This window comes from Pseudopipra pipra, chromosome 3 (assembly GCF_036250125.1).
Source record: "Pseudopipra pipra isolate bDixPip1 chromosome 3, bDixPip1.hap1, whole genome shotgun sequence".
In the NCBI taxonomy this organism is placed as follows: Eukaryota; Metazoa; Chordata; class Aves; order Passeriformes; family Pipridae; genus Pseudopipra; species Pseudopipra pipra.
Genome location: NC_087551.1, coordinates 31,084,602 through 31,110,284, shown reverse-complemented (window position 1 = coordinate 31,110,284; position 25,683 = coordinate 31,084,602). Strand labels below are relative to the sequence as shown.

Genomic DNA, 25,683 nt, shown 5'->3' with positions numbered 1-25,683 from the left:
TTATATATAGGTATAAAAATGTGTCTGGTGTTATATCTGTCACTATGGTCTTACTATATGATGATGAGAATAAAATCTATCCTTCAGAAGAGTAACTCCTGAAGTTGTTTGCCTCAGAGATATTTTAATGTACAGACAATTAGGCAGCACTGAAATGTTACCTTACAGCATTTTAGATGAGGAAGAACAGTGGAAAGTCAGCCAGGGAGTATTACATGTTAGATTTACTGTCACTGTTTCCAAGCAAAATCCATTTCATAGGGAAAAATTTACTCACCTTTTTTTTCCTAGATATATTTCTGCTTCTCCAGCAAGATCAGATTTAATGTTGGAGGTTCTCCTGATAAAAGTTACCATTTAATGTTCATATATTGATGAATTTGCAGACTTCAATTAGAAATAGCCAATGCAGTGGATGACAGGTTTCTTTTCGTGAATACTGGAGTTGTTCTACCCTATATTTGAAGGGATACACACAGGAAAACCTAAGTCTCTGTTTTTCATCTGCATTTCTATTTGCTGTTGGTTTGAGTCTCTCAGGTATTAGCTGTTCAGCTCTGTGAGAAAGAAATAACTCCTCTTTTTTTTTTTTTTTCTCCTCCAAACACAAGGGGTTTGGTTTTATTACGTATACAGAATAGCTGAAACCATTGTAAAGCAAGATGGCTGGGTTGGGAGATAATTTTTTTTTCCATATGTAACTGAGTTGACTGCTGTAGTCAACAGAAGTGAGTATTTCAAGAGAGCAGTTTAGGTCCTGTGTATAGCAGTAGTTTTTTTCCTCGTGTAAGCACTCTGAATCTTCTTCCAGAGATGTCTATTTCTGTCCATTCAAACTTGTGCCAAAATTAAATTAGGCATTGTTGGTACCACTCCTTTGTCTATTAGGAAACTGCACTACTGGTTATTCTCACAGATTTATACAGCAGAATTTACCAAAGATGAAATTATGTGTCTTGTTTCTGCAACTATGTGTCTTTTTCTCCTATTTAACTTAAAATTTATCTTTCAAATTTGATAATGTGCTGAACTGATTCTGTGGAAGATAGCAGGTGGTGCCACTTCACATTTCTTTTCTTTTTTTTTTTTTTTTTTTTCTTCTTCCCACTGAAGACAGTAGAAGTAGTTTCTGTTTTGGAAAAAATTCTGTAACAGTCCCCAGTCATATGGAAGATGAGCATTTCTATTGTCTTTGTGTTATGGGTCAGAAAGGGGATAAAGGGCAGGGGTTTTGTTGATTGTTTGAGATGGAAATTATGGATTAGTTACCAAGTTGCTTCTGTTAAATAGATAATCAAATTTGCCATAGCAGTAATTAGTCTAAAATGTATATACATAGCAAGAGATTCTTAAGAGTGTCTTTACAGCAAGAAGGAAGCTTTTTCCCTAGTGAAGATGATTAGAATAGAAATCAATGTGCAGGGAAGGAAGTTTTTGGAAAATGCAACCTAATGGAACACCTCCCTCTGCTGGTAGACATTACGTTGTTTAGTCTGCTCTGTCACGCACTGAGCTGGGAACTTCCTGGTGAGGAACGCCTCTCAGACTGCTACTGAAGAGCTAGTAGAACTTCTTTAAAAGATAATTGAATTGTGTATATGGTTGCCTGCCACTGCAGCTCTGAATATGATGGGGGAGGGTTGGGCTGCTTGACCCACTTTATTCTGAGTTTGTCAATTAATTATTGTTTTCTCCCACCCTCCCCTCTTGCTGCTGGGATCCAGTTGCATTTTGCCATTTTTACTGGGCTGTAAAGATAGGCTCTATGGATATTGGTACTTTAAGCAGGTAATCAGAACAGCATGCATGAAACAGCTAATAGCTTCTAGCAATCATTTGGCTCTTTCTGAAAATTTAATTAATCTTTTAGTTTATTCATATTTAGCTGTTTGATCTGAATTTTACGTGCCAGTCCTCAGTTAGTTTCCAAAGTAATTTCTGTAATTACTTGAGACTTGTACTTGAAACAGAGTTAGCCACCCCAACTGCAAGAGAAAGTTTGTTGTTAACTGTTTATTTTGTAGTGTATTAATGCCAAGAGACAGATAATTTTTAAGATTTTTTTCTGTACTTTTCAGGGATGGGTTCAATCTATCAATCAATGGCCTGTGAGCCCCCAAAGAGACTGTAGAATTGTTATTTCTAGCTCTGTTTAGGCATAACACAGAATGCTTGAAAGAATGCTTTCAAATGCTTCTTGAAGGCATATTTTAGTTCCTTGCTTTTCTTCACCATTAAACTTCAAGAATTGTATTAAACTAGCTGAATGTGTGAGAATAACATTTTTCATCCTTGTTTTTCTTTCTGTTTAGTAAGCATTTTATAGTGACTTTTTCTGTTCTTTCACAGCATAGTGAAAATTGCTCTTATCCCAGTTGTCTAGGCTGAACACTCAAAACAGTTTTTACTTTTTTTGTACGTCATTAATAGTAGAACCTGTGAAACCTTTTAAATCTTCTCTAAGGCTCTAGATGAGAAGCAAAAAAACTGGGGCCCTTCCATGAGTAGAAGTCCTAATTCCATGATCGTGATGCTGGTAAACTCATAAGAACAAAACTTTGAACGTGGAGGACTGGCTACAAAAGCTGCTTTTATGTGCAGGATCCCAACGTTACCAGCATTTAATAAATGTTCAAAGTCAGCCCATCAGTGATCTGATTTGCAGTTTTATGCTTTGCTACTGAAGATTCCCATTTAAAGGATTCCACATCTGTTATGCCGAATAACAACCATTTACAAGCCAGAGCTCTGGAAACACCACCGGTGAAAGGCTACTTCTAACTTACAAGTGGGAGCACAAGAACTCAAACCACATCAAATCACAAATCGTGGATATGATATGTGCCTCTTTCTTATTGCACTTTGTCTTATTATGGAAATAAAGACAAAGACAAGAGTAGGTGTTTTAGGCAATTTCAGCAATGATCCTCAAGAAGGATCATTTCTTCATCATAAGAGATGCTTTAAGTTCACATGTGTTTGCTATATAAAAATAAGTGAATTAAGGAGAAGTGTATGTATCTGTAATTTCCACTGGGGGGACGGGAATGTATCATTCTGAGGAGAGAAGTTTTTCCATTCCTTTTCCTCTTCTACACTTTCCTGATTTCTTTGCATTAAAAGAAGCATCAATATTTAAATAGCCAACATATTTAAGAAAAAAAATTTTAAAAATCCATGAATTTCAGATATTAACTCAATAGATGACTTATTTTTGCAGCAATTTTGTACTGATTTCAAATGCTGAGATGCGTTCCAACTATTTTCTTTGGGACTAATTGGCTAATAATAACAATGGATGCTGTCATTAACTTGAATTCAACATATCTAATGCCTTCTTCTTGAAGACAATTTTAATAAGAAATAAAGACATTTTTATTAACTCAAAACTCCAGCATGTTTTGTTGCTCACAGGCCTAAGCAATGTTTATTTTATGTAGGCATTTATTTGAAGTCTGCGCATAATCATGTTTTTGTTCCTAAAGGACTGGAAGAGAAATAAATATTTAAAGTTTGCTGAAAATAAGTATGGTATGCTTAAGTTTGGGCTTGGTTTCTGAGCCATGGTTTTCCATAGTCAAAATGTAATGTAACATGGCAGTTTGCAGTGAGAGTTTGCAGTGTTTGAGCTTTTTGATTCATAAACTAAGATAAACTTTTCTTTCCTTGTTCCTTGAACTCCTGCCTTTTTTTTTTTCTTTTTTTTTTTTTGGCAGGTCGAACACTACTCTTCTGCATTTCTATATGATTATAGAATAGGATGGAGGGGATGGTAAATGGGAGACTGTAGCTATTCCCTTAAACTTCTGGACTCCTTTGGAAAGTTGGTAAACTGTGGAGCTTGAAGCTAAGGCACAAAGGTATCAGATGAGATTTCAGTGAGCTTTCTCATTTTTGTGATTAAAATTACCTCAGGTTTTTTCATATTATTGCAGATTATTGAAGTCACAAACTGCTTACATAAACTCCACCCATTGCAAAGTTGTTGCCCCAGCAACTGAGGACTGTCAGACTTGGAGTTTCCTCTCCATACTTTTCTCTAGCTACTGCATGTGAAAAGCAGATATTTATTACAAGAAGAAGCATCAGACTGCAGTAAGGTTGAGAGGAGTGGGAAGATCATCACCCTTTATACTTCACCTCACCATTCATTGCTTTGGTGGTAAAACCGAAACAATGGTAAAATACTAAATCTTCCTCACAGACACACATTTGAAAGGGTTTGGTTGGCTCTGGGGAAGTGAGGCCAGGAAATGAGTGCCTGATCTCCCTTCTCTTCCAGAACAGTCTTTACCTCTTCCTCTGGGATATTCAGAGGAGACTGGGGAAAAGACTCTGATAAATGAGTAATTCTGAGGGATGTTCTGAGAGTTTCAGTCTTGGTAGTTATTAAGGTGCCTGAACTGGAGATGAGGGAGAGGGAACTGATCGGTGGGTTACTGCTAGAAAAGTTTCATTTACTGTAGAGGCCTTTTATCCCTTGAGAAAATCCTGAGGATTTATGGTGTATTCAAATATTGGGGAATACTTGAACCATAAATGTGACTATTATTGACAGAAAATGAGGCAAACGTTCACTTTAATTGAAACCACATAAATTAGATTAGAGGAATTAATTAAAAAGTTATAGACATCTGTTTTGAAATTGGAGGGTTCTCTCTAGGTATTGGAAAGGGCATGATAAGGCAACTTGAAAGATAGCTCCAGTACAAGAAAAGCTAATTGAAACATTTCTTTTATTAAAACAATAGTTCCTATGTGCCTTGTGATTGAAGTGTCCTGAATAATATCAGTGGTAATTAAACTGTATTTCTGTCAGTTAACAATCCCATTTTCAAGATGTCTGATTTATTACAAACACACCTTGAGAAGTTTATTTCGTTAGTTTACTTCGTAGAGCTCACTGATGTTGCAGAGTTTGAGTTCATTGATCAGCTTCTTCTAAGCAGAAAGAATGCCTCTCCCTCTCTAGGAGCATAGATTTTGATGTATCATCACTGAATTTAGCTTGCAATGGGAACTTTAGTAATCTGTTTAGTTTCATAAAGGGATACTAGTACTGAAAGAATTCTAATGATAAAGATACAAAAGTTTAGGGGAACAACACAGCTCCATTTTTGGTAGGTTTTGTGCTGCTCTTAGTCAATTTTAAGCTTACACTTTTGAGTATTTTCTAGAATTATCTGTTGTAAAATGCTCATGTCGCACGTTTTCGAAGTAGTCTTTGAGAATAAATTCTATAGGTCGCAGCTGCTTAGATGTTTCCCCCAGGTACTTTTTTAAAATTTTCCTATATTTAATTCCATTATATTACCACTGTTGTATTACCCCCAGACCGTGTTAAATGTTTGTTCTTCTTAAGTTCCAAATGGATCCTTCAAATGGCTGCAGCATTTTACTTTTCCTGACGGTTAAGTGTCAGAGTTTCTTGTCTTGTTTCTTGGAGTTGGTAAAATTGTTGTCATTGCCATCTTTTCAGTGGCAGCATGTAAGAGTCCTTGGCAAGCTGCCCACTCGGTGTCTTACTAGTAGTCTGTTTTGATACATGTCCTTCCTAATGAATACCCACTGTACATGTCATGAAAAATAAAATATTTCTTGCAATCACAATGGAGTGGTGGCTTTGTCTAGTTATTTAAATTTCATAATTTCCCTTTGTATTAGACTATTACCAATGTCATTTGATACAGATTCAAGAATCCATACAGTCTCAATTCATTGGGTATTAAATTGTCTTCATTTTCTAGTTTTACCAGATGAAGGTGCTGTATAGATAGCCCTTCACTGGTTTTAGGTTTTGCAGTGTAATAGTGCCTTCATGTACTACTTTCTCACTGTATGGCTCTGTAATGAATTAAAAGTATGAATGCTGAGGACCCGAAGGATTCTGTTAGAGGAAATTTTAGGTGGATTGTTAATATAGAAGTTTACTCCTCATAGCTTCAGCACTTTAGATCCTGTGATGACAATAATATTTATTCTTTTTTATGTTGCTGAGTTTTACAGAATAAAAAAATTTTACTTGAATAAACTTGCTACTTTAAGTAGCAATGGGAAATGTGACATAAGGGTGCAGAAGTTTTCAGTGACCTTGTTCCTGGTCTGTACTGAAATAGATACAGTAAGCAAATTGTTATTATCAGGCAGAGCAAGGAGTGTTTGTTCTTTGGGGAAGCTGCTCTCAGGGGATACTTTCTAGATGATAATGAAATTCCTTTTTCATCAATTTAGGATTTCACAACTGCTTTGGAAATAGTGGGATCATATGCTGTAAAAATGGCAAAGCCTGGTTAATACAGTTACTGTAGATTCTTTGATACAAAACTGCATTTTCCTTCCTTAAAAAGGTGTGCATATGTATTAATGACCCTGATCTTAAGTTGAAGGTCATCTGTAACATTGTTATGATTGTTGTCTTGCTAGTCTTTGTTTATTAGTTATTCATGAATTTTCTTGCTAAATAATAGGCAGAATCTGGTAGTCAAATATCAAGCTTTCTGTGTAGCTTTCAGGATGAATCATTTTGTCGAGCCAAGAGAAAGAAGGACTATTATGGAATGTCATCTTTAAGCAAAGAGTGTCTTTTTTTGAGAGAAAAACTGCTCAGAACACAATGTTAACAGACTTCCTGGGGAGAGGCCCCCACCCCCCAAAAAACCCAAACAAACAAAAACCTCCACAACATAACACCAAACTAATCCCCCAAAATATTTATACATCCCAGTAATTTTACAAATAAGGTGTAACTTGATCCTAATTCCAGAGTGATAAATACATGTAGTTGCAGGTACATTCTCTCATTGTCTGTTTACTACCCTTGCAGATGCATCTTTTTAATTTTGCCCTTTTTTTAGTACTTTCCTGCTTATTTGGAAAGAAAATAAAATATCAATGTAAAACTCAGTATATGCAACATGGAAAGCTCAATATTATTTGAAACTCTTATTAATACTGTCTTGCCATTTTAAAGAGTATAGCAATCATAAAGGATAACTAAGCATAAAGAACTCACTTCAGCTTTTCTTCATGAAGAACAAAAGCTAAAAGAAAAAAAAAGAAAATGTTTTATTTATGAATAAAACCCCTAAGAGCTGAATGGCTTTCCTGTACCACATGTGCTTGTAATTCTAAATAAAGTTCGGTCTTATGGAAAATCACCTTTCTAATATTTTTGCTGCTTGTTAATTCTCTCTGTACTTAGCGTTTAACTCTGAAAGCGATGAGATCTGCTGATAGCTCATATATAAGAATATACTGCAATTGTTATTTTGTACTCTCCAGTCTAATATATTTTATTTATATATTTATAAATATAATTTAGTAGAATTAGTACATACCTCTGATTCCTTTTTATGACTTTGTTTGGCATCTTCTAATGGCAGTGCTTGTGCATGTTTTGCAGTGCATACCTCTAATAGCAGGATATCTGTGATCATCTGCAATTGGGCTAATGCATCTTTCTGTCTGTGTGTTATTTAAAAAGAAAAAAACTAAAGCTTCTCTTCCCAAGATGAGTGTTATTGCCAGTCCATTACTGGAGCTTTAGATTGCATTCAAGTACTTACTGAAAGTGAAGGTTTTATCCATTTCACCTTAATTTATTATGCAAAAAGTAGTTATGTATGAATGACACTTGAAATACCTTCAGTAAGCTATGAACCAGAAGTCAGTGAAGAGTCCTCAATAAATAAATAAAATCTTCAGGACTTTCAGTACTATTCCTTGGTCACGTATGAGCAGTTTTTCCAGACACATGATGGAAAAAAAAATAAAGTGATGCAATAACTTAAAGATTTCACAGTAGCGGTTTCAATGTCATAACATTTGTGTTACTTCCCAAAGAGTACCCTCAAAATACTGTTTCTCTTAAGTGTGGAACTGTTTTCTGAGTAGACTTGAGTAAGGTAAAGTCTGTTGTTGTCTGTTGTACATTGGGATACTCGTGGACTAGTAGACATTTGACGTTATGATAACACATTCATTTTTACTCTGTAAAAGAACAAGGTGCTCCAGTAATAGAAAATGTGCAGATTGCAAATCTAATGCAGTGTAAGAAGCAAACACTCTCCAAATAACCTTTTTGCTAGTTCACACTGCTAAGTTATGGGAACTGCAGGACCAAAGAATAAAGAAGTGTGTAATATTGCCTATCAGTCAAAATAATTACTTTAAAGACTCTAATTTTCTCCTCTCTGTTTACTCTGACACTTCTTCCAACATCTATAATTTATTTGAATGAACCCATTTCTTATTAATGAAAACTGTTATAGGCTAGAGAATAGGAAGTGTTTGTAACTTAGACCCTTAAAATAACTCAAAAGGAGAGCTTAAGACTCTTTGGGAATTTCAGAGATGCTATAATGTCTTATATCATAGCATGAGGGCAAATGAGGAAACTCTTTGACTTAGTATTAATTTCATGTAATGCTTTTCCATGCCTGTCTTTTTCAAAAGAAAATGCTTTATGACATGCTGATACAGTTCATATTTGCCTTCACCTCAAGTTTCAACTGACTGTAATCATGGAAGTTACCAGAAGCCAAAGAGTCGTTTCTTGCTTGATCACAGAGTCCTTAGAGTTAAGCAAGAGTTGAGGACTCAAGATTTTCTTAGGTATTTTGTTGGACATTGATGGCTGAAGTAAGCCAAGTACTGTAATGGGGATTGTCTGATTTTTTGTGTCACAGAATCAGGTATTTTAGGTGATGGAAGTGGTTGGATGTTCTAGATATTGTTTGATCTTGAGGTAATGGGTGAAATAAACCTTCTGGGGCTCTTTCTGATTGATCACCCTAACCTGGTCACAGTAAATGGACAAATGAACCGGCAAGTTTTAGTGCTGTGCAGAAGATGCTGGTTTTATGGGTTAGAATCGGAAGCTGTAAAGGCAATGGCCTTCATTATCAGTGTTATTTTATTAATACAAATGGGCAAAAGATTATCCTGCAAAAGAACTTCTCACCTGAAATATGGAAACAAATGTGGCTTCTTGCCTTTCTTTTAGTCTAAGCTATTTCAATTTATTGTATATATAGAATATGAAATATTTGCATCACGTCAGTATATGCACATAGTCATTGTTTTGTTTACAAAGAAATCCTAAGCAACAGAACAAAAATTACACTACTGACATCCAGTGCATAAGATTTTCTGCTCCTGCTCAGCTTGTTGAGATGCTGGGTGCAACCCTTAAACTCAACAAAGAAAAAGGATTATGGAACTAGAAGACTGACAGTGTTGCTACTTACTACTAGCAGCTTCTCTGACATCCAGTAATAGTTTACTGAATGCATTTCATGCATTTTATTGATAGATCTTTCCTTCTGTTATTCCCCCATGCAGGAAATGGCTAATTTTCGTGTCTTATTTTGAGGCTGACTCCCCCATAAAACTAACAACAGGATATTTTGCACTTTAACAAAAAAATCCATCACAATGACCAAAAAAAAACCAACAAAAAAAACCCCAAACCTGAAGGCACTTTGGAAAAGGAGACAGTGTTGAGAAGAAAGAGAAAACATCTTTTCTGACAAATGGAGAAAGTTTGCTTCCACTAAACCTGTGGAATAGCAATTGAAGTTTCTGTCAAAAGTTGCAAAGATGTGTTTCATTAACTGGGAAAGGGTGATGCAGATTTGATGGATTTTTGGTCCGTCTTGTGCATTTTTGCATAGAATTTGCTAGCAGATTGGAAGTCTCAGTAAAAATGAAGGAAAAAAATTATTTAAATTAAAGTGTTTTGCATGCCTCTCCAATTAAATAGGAACTTTTGGAAATGTTGATTAATGTCTTGCCAACTCTTGTTCTGTTTTTTCCGTATTAAGATTATTAGGAGAGGTCATTGTTCTGTCAACAGAACTACGTTCTGATTTTAATCAGAATAAAGCTTACCTTTCAAAACTTGCCAGGGTTTTGCCTGTATCGTGTGTGTATTTTTGTTTTGTTTTATTTGTTAAGCAGTTAAGGCTTAACTGGATTTATTCAGACACAACTCTCCTGTAACTGTTGCCAGCTTTTATTGTGCTTGTGGGGAGAGCAAGGTGATCTGCAAGTTATTTGTGCTAAGGAGAGTCCTGCTTGACAGAAGCCAAATGCCCTCCAGAATACACAGAACAAATATAATGCAGCTCATATAACCTCTGTGCTGTGTTGCTGTTGACACTCCATTACTAAAGCAGCTGTTAATGATTTGCTGTAGTTTGAGTGGTACAGCTTCAGTCACAGTTCATGTGTTTCAGGGCACTTGGGATCATCAGTCTCAACACTTTCCTCAAGTACTCTCGTCTGTGGTGGAAACGTGGGGTGGAAACATGGTTACAAAGGGGGACAGGAGATATTCTCGGGTTCCACACAACTGAGCAGGCTAAGACTTTTTTGAAAGTTAATTGATTTGCAGTCTGAGTAAATGTTGTTCTGAACACGAAGTCGTGGGTTCGTGGAGGCAAAGAGCATTTCACAGCCATGGTGTATTTGCTGCTGTATGACAGCTCTGAACTCCTACAACTGCTGCAGCTGCCTGACTGTGGCTGGTGCAGAATCCCAAGTGCTTGAAGCTTTCTTGATTGCACAAACATACAAATAATATCCATGAGCCAAATTTGGGTGAAATTTTGTTGATAACTAGTGAGCCCGGAGTAGGAGATCTTTCTGGGTCCAGTAACTTGTCCCTGACAAAAAGCATCCCACTGGTTTTTCAGAACTGGATTGTGAAGGTGGATGATTTCCTGCCTGCCACTTGCTTCCTCCTCCTCCTCCTATTTCTTCTTCTCCTTCTCCACCTCCCTGGCTTTGAACTTCTTCCTCTCCAATCTGGACTTCTGGCTGACTCTTCCACAGCAGAAATTATAGCTTATTTTTTCTGGCAAATCACTTAAATCCTAAATCAGCATTTAGGGACTGTTTGACTGTAATGCTTCCCAATCCCAGTGAGTCATGTTGGCAACCTGTGTTTCTAACACATCATCATCTGCAAATATTTATAGACTGCTCTGTTTTTCTCTCTGCCATGATATAATAATGAGCAATCAAATACTGATTGATTTATTTATTTGGGTATTGAATAAGTTCTACCTTTATATGTCATTTACAAAAAAAGTATCTTGGAATACCAAGAGGTGATGCACTTCTTTACAAGGAAGAGATGCCTTTGCATTGGGAGAAAGCTGGATGTTAAACAAACCAAAATCCGCTTGGCTGAGAGGGCTGCTCTCCAGAGGCAGAGTGTGCCAGACTGAAATCCAGTAGTGTAGGTGGTAGGAACTGAGACTTATGCTATGATCAATCAGGTATTAAGACTGTGGGTTTGAGAAAAAGCTTTCAGTGGGGGATTTGCACTTGAAAATATTTCCCCTCAAACCTGAATCCGCTTTGGAGGCAAGGGAGGCCTGAGCATGGGATCTGTCAAAGCCATCGAATTTGGACTATGGGGGCAATTTGGAGACAACTGTGACTTAGCACTTACTGACCAACAGAAAAAAAGGAAAACTTTGAAACCAAATCATTTATACATTGCTTTAATGTATTTTAGTGGTTTATTTTCTATACCTGATTCTCTGCTCATAGATCAATGAACAGCTTTTAGTACTGTTAATGTTGGAGTGAGTGAAGGAAGGAGGAAACACCCCAACGCACGTGTCACAGACACACATTACCCCCAAATCCCCATCAAACCAATGATGCAAAGGCAATCCCTCACCAGCTCCCCCATGCTAACCTGGAACTATAGCTGTCTACACTGGCTTCGCCAGAACTGTTACTGGTGGGATTTTATGTAATGGCAGTGAGAAGTGTAACATTTCCTTAGTGCTGTGTTACATGCCTTGGTTCTTCCTTCATTGGATGTTTGCTCCTTTGTGCTTCTGTACATGCTTTGTGTGAATCCTTTTAAAAATTATATGTGTGCTGTGGTAACTTTGAGTACTTTTGAAAGGCTGGGGAAACAAGACGTTTGTGTAGTTCTGAAGCTGTTTTCTTCAGCAAGTAACTTCTAAGCTGGTTTGTATCTGAAGTAAAAACTTAAAGGCTGCCCTTTGTGTTGTATGAGATATACAAATTATCAGAATGATTATACCTCTGGCAGTGTTTTGGGGTTACTTTTGTTATGTTGGAGGGGGGGTTCTTTTGCATAAAATTTGATGATTAGATTGAGCAAGTGGGATGACATATGAAATCTTGGTTTTGATAGATTTCCAGAAGAAACAGCCAGACGATGACTCTACTCCCAGCACAAGCAACAACCAGTCAGATTTGTTCTCTGGAGAAACGAACAGTGACAACAGCAATACCTCTCTAACCACGCAGGCCGCTAATTCCAACCAGCAGCTTTTGACAGAACTGAATGTAACTTCACCGAGCAAAGAGGAATGTAAGTGCATGACTCCTAAGTGAAAGCGAAGGAGGCATAAACATTTTGCTTTGTTCTCAGGTTTGGGTTTCACTGACTCCCTTTGGAAGTAAACGGCCTGACTTCTGGGGCGGAGGAAAAGGTTAGAAGCTATTCACAAAATAGACAGTGATGGCTTTAACCAAAGAACAAACTAATCACAGAGGTTTTTAACTAATTTTATGGCCATTTGAACTGCAGTATACAATTTAATTTTGAGAAACTCCTCACGTTTCTGGTAAATTCATATATATATTCCACCGTAAACACCGTATCTTGTGAAATTTGACTTTAAAACATGTTGGGTTTTAATTACTGCAGTTGCACATAACACTGGCTGTAACGCCTGTTTGTCTGAGGTGCTGCTTGCATAAAGCTTGTTTCATGTGGTAATTCATCTATTCTTTCACAACCCATCTTTCTTTTATATTGAACTGTCAGGCAAAAATTCTCCCCAAAGGTAAGTTAGGATGGTAAAAATTAGTAAACACAGTGAGACAAAATTGTCTTTTAAATTATTCGAAACCTTTATATAATAAGTTCATCCTGTATCTAATATATTGAGTTTTAAAATCTACATTCTACAACCTAAGCTTCAATGTGTAGTTTGTAGTTTCATTTTCCTTCAATTGTAGCTTTATTTTAGAAAGTGCTCTATGGAGAGAAACCCTCTTGAGCTGAATATACTTTAGGTTGTGGCCAGTAAATAGATATACACATTGCAAGAAAATGCTGGGTTTTCAGTAGGAAATTTGCAAAAGCGACTCTGGTTCTTCAACACTGAGGCAACTGCTGGAGATAACAATGCTGACAAAGCACTGGGACTAAAAAATCTTCAATATACTTGCTTTCAGTTGTGTTAACTGTTTGCATGGGATGATTTTGCTGAGTTGCCAAAGTATTTATTCTCTTTACAGGTCTGAAGAGCTTTTACTTATGCAGATTGGGTGTGGACAAAGCATAAAATATGATTTTGGGATTGCGGTAGCTTATTAGACTAACTAAAGTAAAATTTTTAAACTGAGATGTTGTTTTCTCTTTGAGAATATTGTCAGAGATACAACACTGTTCAAATGTGAATGATCTGATAGTACTTCTTGTAGTAAGACTAAACTTGCCATGTAACTCTTGTCTCTCCTTCACATACACAGTTGCTGCTGACCACCCTTCATCTCTTCCTTCTGTCCAGTGCTTCTTCAGGGGAAACCTGTAGCCTGCTGTAAAAACAAGGCCTTAAAACAACCTTCCTGGAGAATTCAGGAAAACCCATTATGCTTCAGCAACACATTTGGCCTTCACAGGCTTACTGGCCAGGATCTACTATTTAGTGTTACTGGGTGCTCCTCTAATGCTTACTGGGTCAGGTTTTCTGAAAATTTGTTCAGGTAGAAATTAAATTGTGTTACAACGATGTATCTCTCTTGTGGATGGGAAGGACTTGGTAAGTGAGAAGGTGATTACAGGGATGAGAGTGAAATTAAATAGTGTCCTTCGTCCTGAATTGCTGCAAGCCTGTGAACATACACTGAACGTGATGGATATTAGGCAGCACAGCCTGCAGAGCATTTGAAAATATTACCTGTAAAAAAAACCCTCTTTATGACTTCCTGATGGGGTGTTTTTAAGTGAAATACAGTAGAGAGATTTATTTACAGCTTGAGCTCTCTCTGTCTTCTCTCACATTCTCACTATCTCTTTAATGATGCTTAATATCATTTACCAGAAATAATTATACACAGATGGAGCTTTTCTGATGGATAATGGTCTCTATGTACAAGGTTCTTTCTGTAATGAAGAATGTCCAAATTTTAAATGTCTTTTTGATTTTAATTTGAAGGTGGTTTTTTCTGTACAACGTTATTTATTTTGCAGCATGTTCTATAAAGCACGCGCTGCTCTTGTTCCCACTGTGTTCTTCAAAGATTCATATTTTGCACTGCCATGTGAAACTGTGTTTTGTTCTGAATAGAATTGTGGTAATTCATCAGAAACCAATGTATGGGATCATTATGGTAATCCCTATCAAAGTGTGGAAAAATTGGACTACTGGTGAAAAATTCTCATGGTGCATTCCACACCCCTCTTTTTCTTTTCAAGATTTTGAAGAGAGGTATTTGCAACAGTACTTGAGTCCATAGGGTAAAAAGAGTGGATAAAATTGCAGCAAATCATTTAGGCAAATTAATTCATGTTATGACAACTGAAGAGAACCAGAGGAATCTCCTGTGGATAAGATACATATTCTGTGCAAGAGGAAGTGAAGGTTTTTTGTACTTGCTTTTAAGTAGCCATTTCCTTTTTCAGCACAGAATGAATGATACAGGAGAAGAGTTCCTTGGACTGTATTTTGCAAGAGTTCAGTTTGACAATCGCAAGTATTTCTGTGGTTTTTTGTAATTGTTTTGATTTTATGAGCAAGTTGCATTTGCATTCCTGAGTGTCTTACATACCTACCTAGGTTGTAGTGGCTTTCCTTCTCCCACCAGTTCTGAAGAGTAACCTATCGCAGTGGTTGCTTTGCCGATTAATCTCTCTCTCTCTAGCAGGTGAAAGATAGTTCTCAATCTTATATTTACAATCAGTGAAAATGTATTAAAGATTTATGCCCAGAGACCATGATGCAACTTCAGTACTTTTTTCCCCCCTCCTTCTCATGTGGGGTTTCTTTTATGAAATATTACTGATCACTGATTTTTAAAAAATGCTGTTGCAATTGGGGGAGGAATAGTCTATGAAATTCTTTTTTTTTTTTTTTTGCCCCTACATATAATTCTTGAGTTGACTGTTTCTATCCGGAACCTTCAGGTCTCATCAGTTGCAGTCAATTTTCTGAAGTAAACTTATAGACAAAGAGTATGTCAATGTCGGTGTATCTCTACTAAGTCTAGATTTGCACAGTTTTTAATTATCTTTTTCTTAACAGGTGGTTAAATAAGTCTAACTTTTGTTCTTCTGGTGCTTTATGTGCAGATAAGTTTCGTCTATTCTCATTTTTTCCCTTCCATCTTCTCCTTTCATTTAGGAGGTCCTAAGGGTAGTTATTTCTGCATCAGTCACCATATCAGCCAGTTGCTCTGTCAAAAATTTCCTTTTCTTACTGGGTGGGCAAGGTTTTTGACTATTTTTAGCAGACAGGAAAAAGTGGATTTGACAATAGACCTTGTTTCTCTCTGTCCCTACCTTCAGCCACCACCACTCTTAAGCTTATTAAGCAAGGTTCTATGTATCTTGGTAAAGAAAAGGTCACACTGCACATGGAATAATTTTGCTTAGTTTCAGGCCTTCATTGCTTTCTTTGGGGCTGTCACATTATTTTTCTGTCACTATGTGAGTAGAGCTAAAGCTAGTACTGTGCTGGTTTGAAACTAACTCTGTTGTTATGTGACAGGAGAAATGTCAATGGAAGAACAGTGACTCTGGCAGCTTGATCAGATTTGGTATTTCAGTAGTTTTTAGCTTGGGTTGACAGGATTTTATTTTAATTATGTGCTTAACTTTTCTTGGCCTCCTCGAATAGCAAGAACCACAATTGAAAAAGGACAAAAGGAATATCTGATGTTTCTAGAACAGTTAAATGCTCTTCATTTCTACATTGAAGAATTTAAAAGAAGATAAACAAAGATCTGAGATATTGCTGTGAATATCAGAAAATACACTGGAGATTTCAGCCCAGAAAGAAGGTGATGATCACTGACCACACCTTATCTCTGTGTGTGCTGAATTTTAGATGCCCAAATACAAAATTATTTCATGACTGAAACTTTGACTAGTTTTTGTATACCCTCCAGAATTCAAACTATTGCTCATCAAACTAAGTGTTTAAAACATTTTTAATTTATCTCAAATATTTAATTTTGCAAGGTAAGTTTGAAGAATGGTTTTTGGTTGTTTGTTTTATTAAGTATTTGCATTTGCTGGAAGTACTAATATATACCCCCAGTTTTGAAGTTTTTTTATTGAAGTTACTTTATGTACATTAAGCATACTGCATCTGAGACAAAGATGCACTAGGTTTCTATAAAAGAAAGGTGAGAGATTGTTTTTTCTACTGCACCTGCTGTTCATACTCTGAATTTCATTGCTTGTTGAAGCATGACTGTGTAAAAAGCCACATAGGCTATAGAACTAGAAATATAATGATATTTTTTCTGTCTGTGGAATAGAATAAAAAGAAATGCCAGTTTTTTCAACCTAACTTTATGAAAAATGGATAAACAGGTGTGTTCTTTATTTCTTTCTTGTCGAATGGCCTTCTCTCTGACACAATGCAAAAGGTTTCTGGCAATTTATAACAACTTCACAGTTTTTGCATTTTGCCTGAGTTTGTGAGTAGTCATAGATAACAGCTTTCCTATGTATGCTCTGAAAAAACTTCATATTTTGAATTATTATTATGATATCCTTAACTGAAATTTGGGCCTTTAAAGTAAGGACAGAGATTTTTAAAATGACAGATAGTTTTGAATGCCATTCATTGCATACTTTTCTAAACGCCCCAACTTCGAAAGTTCAGTTGCTTATTGCAGTAGAGTCAGTTTTGTGCATCCTGTCTTTTTTGTTTTGGTATGTTTGGGTTTTTTGTATGTTTTGTTTGGGTTTTTTTTTCCTAATTCTGTCTATGGGAAACTTTGTTTTCTGGCTCATCTCTGAAAGTTACATGCATACCTAGTTCTGTAAAGTATTAAATGTATAAACAGACCAAGCTAGCTGCCTATTTTTATCTTGCTTGTCACAACTTGTTGTAGAAAATGATTTGTTTTATTGCTAACCTGATTTATTCTCATACCAATTTGTACGTTTTTCTCTGATTCAAAAGAATGCATTAACTGGTAAAATTATACTGACTTACAAAACTAGCCTACCAGATAGATAGATGTGATTTAGTTTTAAATTAAACTTGTACTCAGACAGAGTCGAGAAAGCTGTGACTGGGTGATGGTGATGATGAATAATTCTAGTTTTCTTTATCAGCGTACAAGATTATCATGTGTTCTTTTTCAATGTAGTCAGTTTTGTATCAGAGCAAGAGCGGACACATCTCTAATACAGAATATGCATCTGACTTTTTTTTTGCTATTACAGACATCTTTGGGTTTCTGTGCCACAGAATAAGAACCAGCTATTTTCTTAGGCTTTTTCTTTTATGAAGTTAGAGAATCGTAAAAGCTGTTTTACATTTTCTGGTATTTTTTTAGCCTTGTTTTCATTAGAAGCTATTAACAAATAATGTTTTGGTACTGTTTTTAATATTGAAATTAATTGAGTTTTTTATTGGATTATCATTAAACCTGTGTTTTTTTAATATTTATCACAAAATACATATCTCTTAGTATCAATGCAAGCACTTTTTCTCTAGGAATTTGCAAGAATGCTTTCAAATATAAAACCGTATTGAGTTGTGGGCTATTTGTCTTTTGAGAGATGCTACTAGTATTAGGTGCCAGTACAAAACATACAGGAAGTTAGAAGTTTGAATAAAACAGTATCTAGAAGTGTCATCTTCATCATCTTTTCGTCGATGTAGATCTTTCTGTAAGTTTCAGTCTACTCCCTACAGTCTGAATTTCATTTAAAGAACATTTTTGGGTTTTCTAACATCATAAGCAAAGATCTGGCACATAGATTTATGAAATGAACAGTTCTTTCCACGTCTGTGGCATGGTAATTTTGAAACATAATGAAGACTAGTGGAATAGTACCACTGTTAATTGTTCCTTCTGATTTATAGTCACTTCACACTGCAGAGTAGACAGTGTGTCCTAGGGTCTCATTTATTAAAGTGAAAGGACCCCATGGAATATGAAGCAGAAACACAGTCACATAAGAAAAATGTGGGTTAGAGCTGCACAGCTATTGAGGTTACATAAAAATTATTTATAAAAATGTAATTTAACTGCTGGTTTCAAAAGCACATTTTTTTACACTTCAGCTTACACCTATAAAGTAGGAAAGTATAATGTCTGTTTTACAAGAGAGAAGACTGAGAAAAAAAGCAGGTAACAGGGTTGAGACAATAGCAGGGAAGAAGGTGGAATCTGAATCCTATCTCCCTGTACTTCATTGTAGTTGTTAAATTTACCATCCATTCAGCAACAAAGCAGTCCAGGTTTCATTTCCTTCAAAAGCTGCATGTAGATAAAAATCCCCAGAAGTACATAAAGGCAGGTTTGTAAAACCAGATTTTAAAAAATATATATTTTTATGTAATATAATCCTCTTTCTTATCTGTTTAGTAATGACATCACTGAAATTATCATGCAGCTTACCCATTTGCAGCAAATAAGTAGTTCTTAAGTGTTATAAAGTTCTTTTGCCTTTTTTCCTTAAAGGTAGCGTGTTCTGTCTGTGCAGACTGAATTTAGAGATTTATGTTCCTTCTTGTTTATGTATTGGTGTTTGTAATCAATGACTGTCTTCAAACTCAATTGTGTAGATTAATTAGATTATGTCTCTACCAATTCATGAAATACACAACTAGATTACTGGTTTGGACAGGTTTCCCAAGATGGATTCTTTCCTGTATTGCAAATAGCCATGACCTTTTTCCTTTCCTGGCTAAAACACTGCTGTCCAAGGAAATTCAGCTCTGAGTTATTACCCTCCTCCAGCCTGTTGCATGCAAGGGGTCAGTGTACTTTACCTAGGAAGGAACCATCTCAATACCAAAAGCTCAGAGTGGAGTTCATGTATCCTTATGTTCCTGGGATCAAGTGTTACTGGGCTTCAGGCTCCTTCACTTATTTTTTTCATGTTTGTTCATTATCTGGCTTGCAGTTTTTGTGGTATCTGAAATTGTTTCAATGTATTGCTGTAATTTAGACTTTGTACTCTTGTACAAACTTGGTTTCACTACGTTCTGCATTTCTTTCTCTGCTTAGTAAGTGCTTCCAAGTGCTGTTCAAATCCACTTGATGTGTGTACTCTGGGCTCTTCCTCAAACAGCAAGAAAAGGGGGGCTGCCCTGCTATTTAACTTTTTTCCTGCATGGGAGGTTCTAACTGAGTGGAGTCACTTCACTTTACAAAGGCCTTAGGAAGGGGAGACAAGAAGTTACCCTGACTCAGGGTATGTCCTCAGGACAGATGCTACTTGGCAATTGTTAATGTTGTTCAGGAAGGGAGGTGCACAATGCAGAAGAGCAGTCTAAAAACTTAAACATATAGAGGTTGTAGTAATTTGTAATAGTAAATAATAGCAATACTAATGTCTCTACAGAAATACAAGCAATATATAAAATTTTTTGGACAGCTAGCTAGCTAGAGAAATTGGATTTGAACGTGTTTTTCCAAACTGATATATTTTGAGTACAATTTAACAGGAAGTTACAGAAAGCTGTGGATATCATAAGCCCAAAACATAGCCGCTACATTAACAAGACCTTTTGTATTAATATATGATAAGGTTCAAGTTAAAAGATCCTGTTTTATCCTTTATTAATTCTGTGTTTGAATTTGCAAACCTGAGTCTTCTCACAATTCTTCTAATTTCTTCAGTAGCTTTTAGTATTTTTATATTTTTAATCAGCTTTTAGGATTACATTATCACTGGGCAGTGGCTGCTGTTGTTTGGAAGAGGAGTTGCAAATGTCAAAAACCATACACTGGGAAAAATAGGAGCAGAAGCTGTTGTTTAATCTGTTAATTGGATATAGAGTAAAAAGATATCTCTACCATTTTAATCTCTTTTTTGTGCTGAGAAGTCTTACAACCCAGTGGGTTATATTTGAAGCTAAACATGTATGGCCTTTCACTGTCCACTGAAGTGTTTAATGTAGCACAGTTAAATACCCTAGAAAAACTTATTTTTTTGGCAGTGAAGATGCATATATGTCCTGAATCATGCGAAGTTATAAGCCTACCTTTGTGAATAGCCAAGAAGGACTGGTGTTCTGTTGTTATCTGACTTCCCTTTCTCACATGCAGAATTTTTATCAAAGCTGTGAGAAATATACTGCCCTGTTTCAAACAGTACGAAGATGCCTGAATTAGCAGTTATGTATACCAAAGATTCAGCATAGTGGTTTCCACACAGAATTGCACAGTCAAGCCCATAGTACTGAATTATGCATGACATTTTTAATGGTGGAACAAAGAGTAGCAGAAGGAAATGCTGCAAAGTACGTGCTGCCTTTGCTGGTTATTAGGCACTAGTGTACGTGCATGCAAATCCCAAGACATTCTTTGTTGAAACTCTGGTGCTGTGCTATACAAATCAAAGCTGTATGAAAGCAATACCTAATGAGGGAAGAATAAATAATAGAAAAAGTCTGACACAGGGAAGTGCAGAATACATACCAACTTATTGTACTTTAGAGAGTGAGAAATGAAGTTCTTACATTTAGCTGGATGCTGAAAGTATCAGCTAGTGTAAATATTTACTGTACCGTAATTACAAGGATTAGTCTTATTTGTTAGTCCACAGTGATGATGCCTCTCACTGTCTATTCAGTGAAAATTGGGAGAACGTAACTAAAATTATTTACAGAGGAGCTGCTGCATCTTAAGAGGCAGCTGTGATCTAAAGGCAGTTCATTGAAATTCCATACCCTGTTGTTTATATTGTTTACACAAATTCCATATTGAAACCAAATACTTGGTCTTTGAAAGCTGAGACTGACTTAACAGACCTGCTCTGTAACCTTTTAGATATTCGAAAGGTTTCAGTAGAAAACTTGGTAAGGCTTCTGTTCTGATTTTCTTCCCAAATGTGCCAAACCCTAGACCAGGCATTTTTGAGCCTTTTATAATAGTATTACTAGCATAGATCAAGATAATATTTTCATTGTTTTTATATTCTAGCCTAGAAAAAGTTATGTTATAAAAAATTATTTCAGCTTACTTGACCATTTCTGGTTGTTGTGAAGCAGTTGTTGCTTGCCAGTGCTATCAGGCCTGAAGAGGGCACCACCTTGGTGATACCAGGATGCTTGAGCCAATCCATTCAGGATGCTTTATTGTTGGGTAGGAAAGGCATCCGCCCCAGGACTCCCAGTCCTCCTCACTGCACAAACAGACTTTGCTCTTCTCATATGCAGACTTGACCCTGCAGAGAGGTCCCTACCACTCCCCTCCACTTACCTGTGGAGTTCAGCCATTTCTCACCAGCTCCCTCCTTACGAGCCTCCAAAATCTAACCGTGCCTTGCAATACTGTCTGTAGCATCTGCCAACTGCTTATGCTGTTGCATGTCACGAAGAGCAATTTCTTATGTCACGTTCAGTAGTTTCTCCATGTCCTGATACTTCACTTAACCTCAGGCCAGGCCCTTATGAGCAGCCTTAGTGTTTACCTGCAGGCCAAGCACTGGCTTGCTGGCCTTTGCAACCACCTTTTAAAAGATTACCTGTTGCAGTTGTGAAACGGTGCATGTTGCCAGAGGGACTTTTTGGGAGAACAAAAGACTCAAAAATATATGGGTTCTCTGGAAAATGGGAAGTGTAAAATGCTGTTCCTAAGTGCATTTCGTTGAAATCAAATATGCCAAAGTAATTTCCTAACATATTTTCCTCCCAACTGCAGAAATTTATTTTCTTTTTTTTAAGTGCTGCTTTCCAGATATGACATGACTGAAAAAAATATAAAAGAAAAAGTATTTTTCAGGGCATGAAGACTTATGTTAAGGTTATCCTGTCATACTAAGCTCTGTTCTATTACCTGCAAAGTACTACTATATCACCAGCAGTTCAGTGCAAACTTGATTATTGGTATTTTGATAGCCAAACTCTAGTAGATCTAACTCAATTTCAGGCTCTCTAGCATCATCTAATTTATAATATCCAGTTTTCAAAGCTATGATGTGTTATTACCTCTGGTAATGTTACTGTCAATTTGTCTTGGCTTCCCTACATGGAGTTTATTTATTTATATTTACTGCAAGTCACTGAGTGCACTCAATTGGTTGCTATTTTAACAAGATCTCTGGAGAACTCCTCGATGATGATGCATGTTAAGGAAAAAGCCAGAAAGCGATTTGCTACCAAACAGATACCAAGACGAGTGGGCAAGAGTCCAGAGCTGAAAAACCTAAAACATGGAAAGAGGTTGTTAACATATGCTTGTGCCACACTTAGAACACACAATGAGGACAAGATAAAAGTGGAAGGTGTTATCTCTGGAATCAGTTGCAAGGTTCCTGTTGACATCAGAGAAGTGATCACTTTGTCCCTCTCGTTACTCAGTTAGATACATTTCTAGCATTGCAATTGTAGTGTGTATTTTCCTAGAAATGCCTCTTGAAGTATTTGCAAAGTATAACTTTGTCCCAACTTTTCATCTATTTTTTTTCAGTGCAAAACATATTCAGATTTGTCTGGGAAAGAAATATTGAGTAGTTGAATACTTCCATATGTGCTTTCCAAAGACAAATGCTCCTCAGTGTTTTATGTTGCTAAATATAATCACGATGTAGTTTTAAATGCTAAATACAGGTGATGTTTTGAGACATATGATTCTCTGTTTCCAGGTGGGCCATGCACAGGTACAGCTCATGCCTCGTTAACCACACCAACCAAAAGATCTTGCGACTCAGGTATGTGTTTTGTGGGGATCAAGGAATTAGGTTTTGCATGATATTTAGCTGTGTGGTTTTAGTTTAATAGTAAAGGGTAGTAACCATATCTGGCGAATGCCAAATGAAAATAAGTATTGTTGCTTTGCTGACAGAAACATATATATCTAAGGATTACTACGGCAGATAGTTCATCTGAGAACTAATTATGGAATTATGTTAAACATAATTTCATAAATACATTCTTCTTTCAGTTAATCTTTGTGAAAACAAGATATGCACGAGTAATTGGTTTGATTTACATCTAATGATTGTGATAGTGTTCTGCAAATCCTCCCCTTGAAATGCTAAGTATTGAATAGAAAACTGTTTGGGGTATATTTACTTTCCCTGACTGAAGACACAGTATAGACAGCTGATGTTTGCATTGAGACTAAATTTTACCTGCTTTGGGTCATTTTGATGCCTTTATTTCTACATGCAGGATATAGACAGATAATCTCTCACAGGGCTAGTATTAGTAGTGAGAAGTTAGGTCATTGCCAGGCTGAAGTCACGGCTTCTGCGTGAGATCTGTCATGAAGAATCTTGTGAGCACTCATTCAGGCAGGCAGCCAAGTTACCTGCATTGGCTCAGGTCTTTTTCAGGCTTTGGTTTTGTGTGGGTTAAGGAGAACTCGTATGATCCTTTCCACCAATACCACTTTAGGAAGCTATAACCTCCTGTGGAGTGGTGGCTGTGTAGGTAGTGGTAACATTCTAGCAGTCTGTTTTTCCAAAATAGTTTTTGCCTATATTTTCATTTATGTACCAGTTGAGCCATATTGAGTGTACAGAAAGGAAGGGTATTCCTGTTTGATTAAGGGCCCTCATTCTTTAAGGAGTTCAAGGTAAATTTCCTCTGAAGTCATTCTTCCAAAAAGTATTTCCAGTTGCTGTTGTTTAGCTGAACTCTAGTTATTCCATAGATGTATATTGTTAGCTTGTAGCAAATATGTGATATTGTAAGTTGGCTTGTTCTGCAGTGAAGGAAGGTTACAGAGAAGCTGCCTTACCTTGCACTTGCTGCAGGTGCAGACTTCTCAAGTGATACATGATAATCTGTGACAATGCTGTGAGTATTTTTTGCCAAAGAACTCTTGGAAGTTTGACACTGAAAGATACTTCTCCAGAATAGGAAGACTGGATTTTCTTTTCTGTGTAGACATGGAGATGTACCTAAACAAGATGGAATGTTTGCCACTTTATCCCTTGCAAACTAACCTGCTTTGCTTATGGTATTACTAAACTATATTTTGTTTACATGTTAGCTTTTGTAATGTTTCATTGCAGGGTAATTTAAAAGCTTGCTATGGTGCTGTAGAAACAGTAAACTGAGAGTACTGTAAGAATATTTTTTTTTAAATATGCTTGTAATTAACAAAAAGGAATGTAAGTTCTCTGGAGTGTCAAATGGCAACAGTAAAAGCTCCTTAGAATAAGGCAGATGAAGCTGAGACGTTGAAAAATATCCATTAAATGTTTGGCTGACTGCTCTGTAGTTTTCTTATTTTCGGTTTGTGTTAATGTTTGGTCTCTATATGTTACGGTTTTCTGTATTATTCATTTAGTGTGTTTTGCAAGAAGGCAATGAGATGACCTTAATTTGATGCCACAGCTATCATCTTCACTCAACTAAACCTAATGATTTTATATTACCTCAATTTCTGATGTTTTTTACATTATTTGTTTAGTAATCTACATATTTTTTATTTATAGCGCCTTACACTAATAAAAACCTGTTACCAGGAGTTACAGTTTTCTTCTTCAGATCATGAATTTTTAGCAAACTTTTGGTTTTAAAATAAATTACCGTGTTTTCATGGGAATTGACAAGAAAATGTTGACTACAAAATATTACCCAGAAATACTGTGACATCTTCAGGCATAAGCAGCATACCATGAAGGCAGACATTTGTCATGGTTTAACCACAAGTCCAAAACATAGCCCCATATTAGCTACTATGAAAAAAATTGACTCTATCTCAGTCAAACCCAGCACATTCTTTTACACTACATTCACTTCAGCTTAGGGTCCCTTCCTAGGAAGCTATTTAGGTGATGGAAGCAATATTTGTAAGTATTCTACATTTCTTCTCCCTGGAAGAACTTTGAAGGAAGAATGTTGTGTTGGATTTCATCTGTATAATTCTGTTCCCCCTTCAAGCATAGTTTTTGCCTAAGGTTCCCTCAATCAGCATTTGAGACAGAAAATTAGAAATTTGACCTACTTATGAGTTCCTATCAGGAGGATATTAAGGAAGACACAAACCTTTCATATTTTATTAGTGTGAATGTAACAATTGAAGAAAGATCAAAACAATAAATCTGCCAAGACATAGGAAAAATTCTCTCACAGAAAAAAGTTTTTACCTAATACACTTGTCAACCTGCATGCTGTAGGAGCTGTTCTGATAAAAAATAGTGTTCTGACACCAAATAGTGGGTTTTTTCTTCCTGTTCTCCAGAATCATCACTGTGGTAAAAAGTATTTCTATTCCAGTGTGCCCACAGGACAAGGATTATAATGAAAGGAATGAATAAAGCCTTGCAATCATTAGTTTGGATGATGCCTCAAAGGTTTTTGAGAGCCAGCAGTCTGAAGACTTTACAGTGAAAAAAATGGGACTGTGTGGCCTAGTGTATAGCCTCTTATGTATTTTGATTTGTTTCCTAATGGTTAGGTAATGTGATGATTGATGGCAGATACTGTGAGGCTTACACTAGTCTGCAGGGCATCCAGATCCCATTTATAT

General features: G+C 36.4%; 2 protein-coding genes across 3 annotated transcripts in view; one reads left to right on the top strand and one right to left on the bottom strand.

The window, feature by feature from the left end:
* The window catches only part of KCNK5 (potassium two pore domain channel subfamily K member 5), a 575,865-nt gene that overhangs the window by 5,397 nt on the left and 544,785 nt on the right, over positions 1 to 25,683 (bottom strand). The window lies entirely within an intron of this gene.
* Positions 1 to 25,683, top strand: part of ZFAND3 (zinc finger AN1-type containing 3) — a 131,943-nt gene that overhangs the window by 72,786 nt on the left and 33,474 nt on the right. For both annotated transcript variants that reach the window (XM_064651087.1, XM_064651088.1), the window contains exons 4-5: positions 12,185 to 12,364; positions 22,844 to 22,909. In XM_064651087.1, coding sequence (XP_064507157.1) covers positions 12,185 to 12,364; positions 22,844 to 22,909 — 246 coding nt within the window. The remainder of the gene's footprint in view (positions 1 to 12,184; positions 12,365 to 22,843; positions 22,910 to 25,683) is intronic.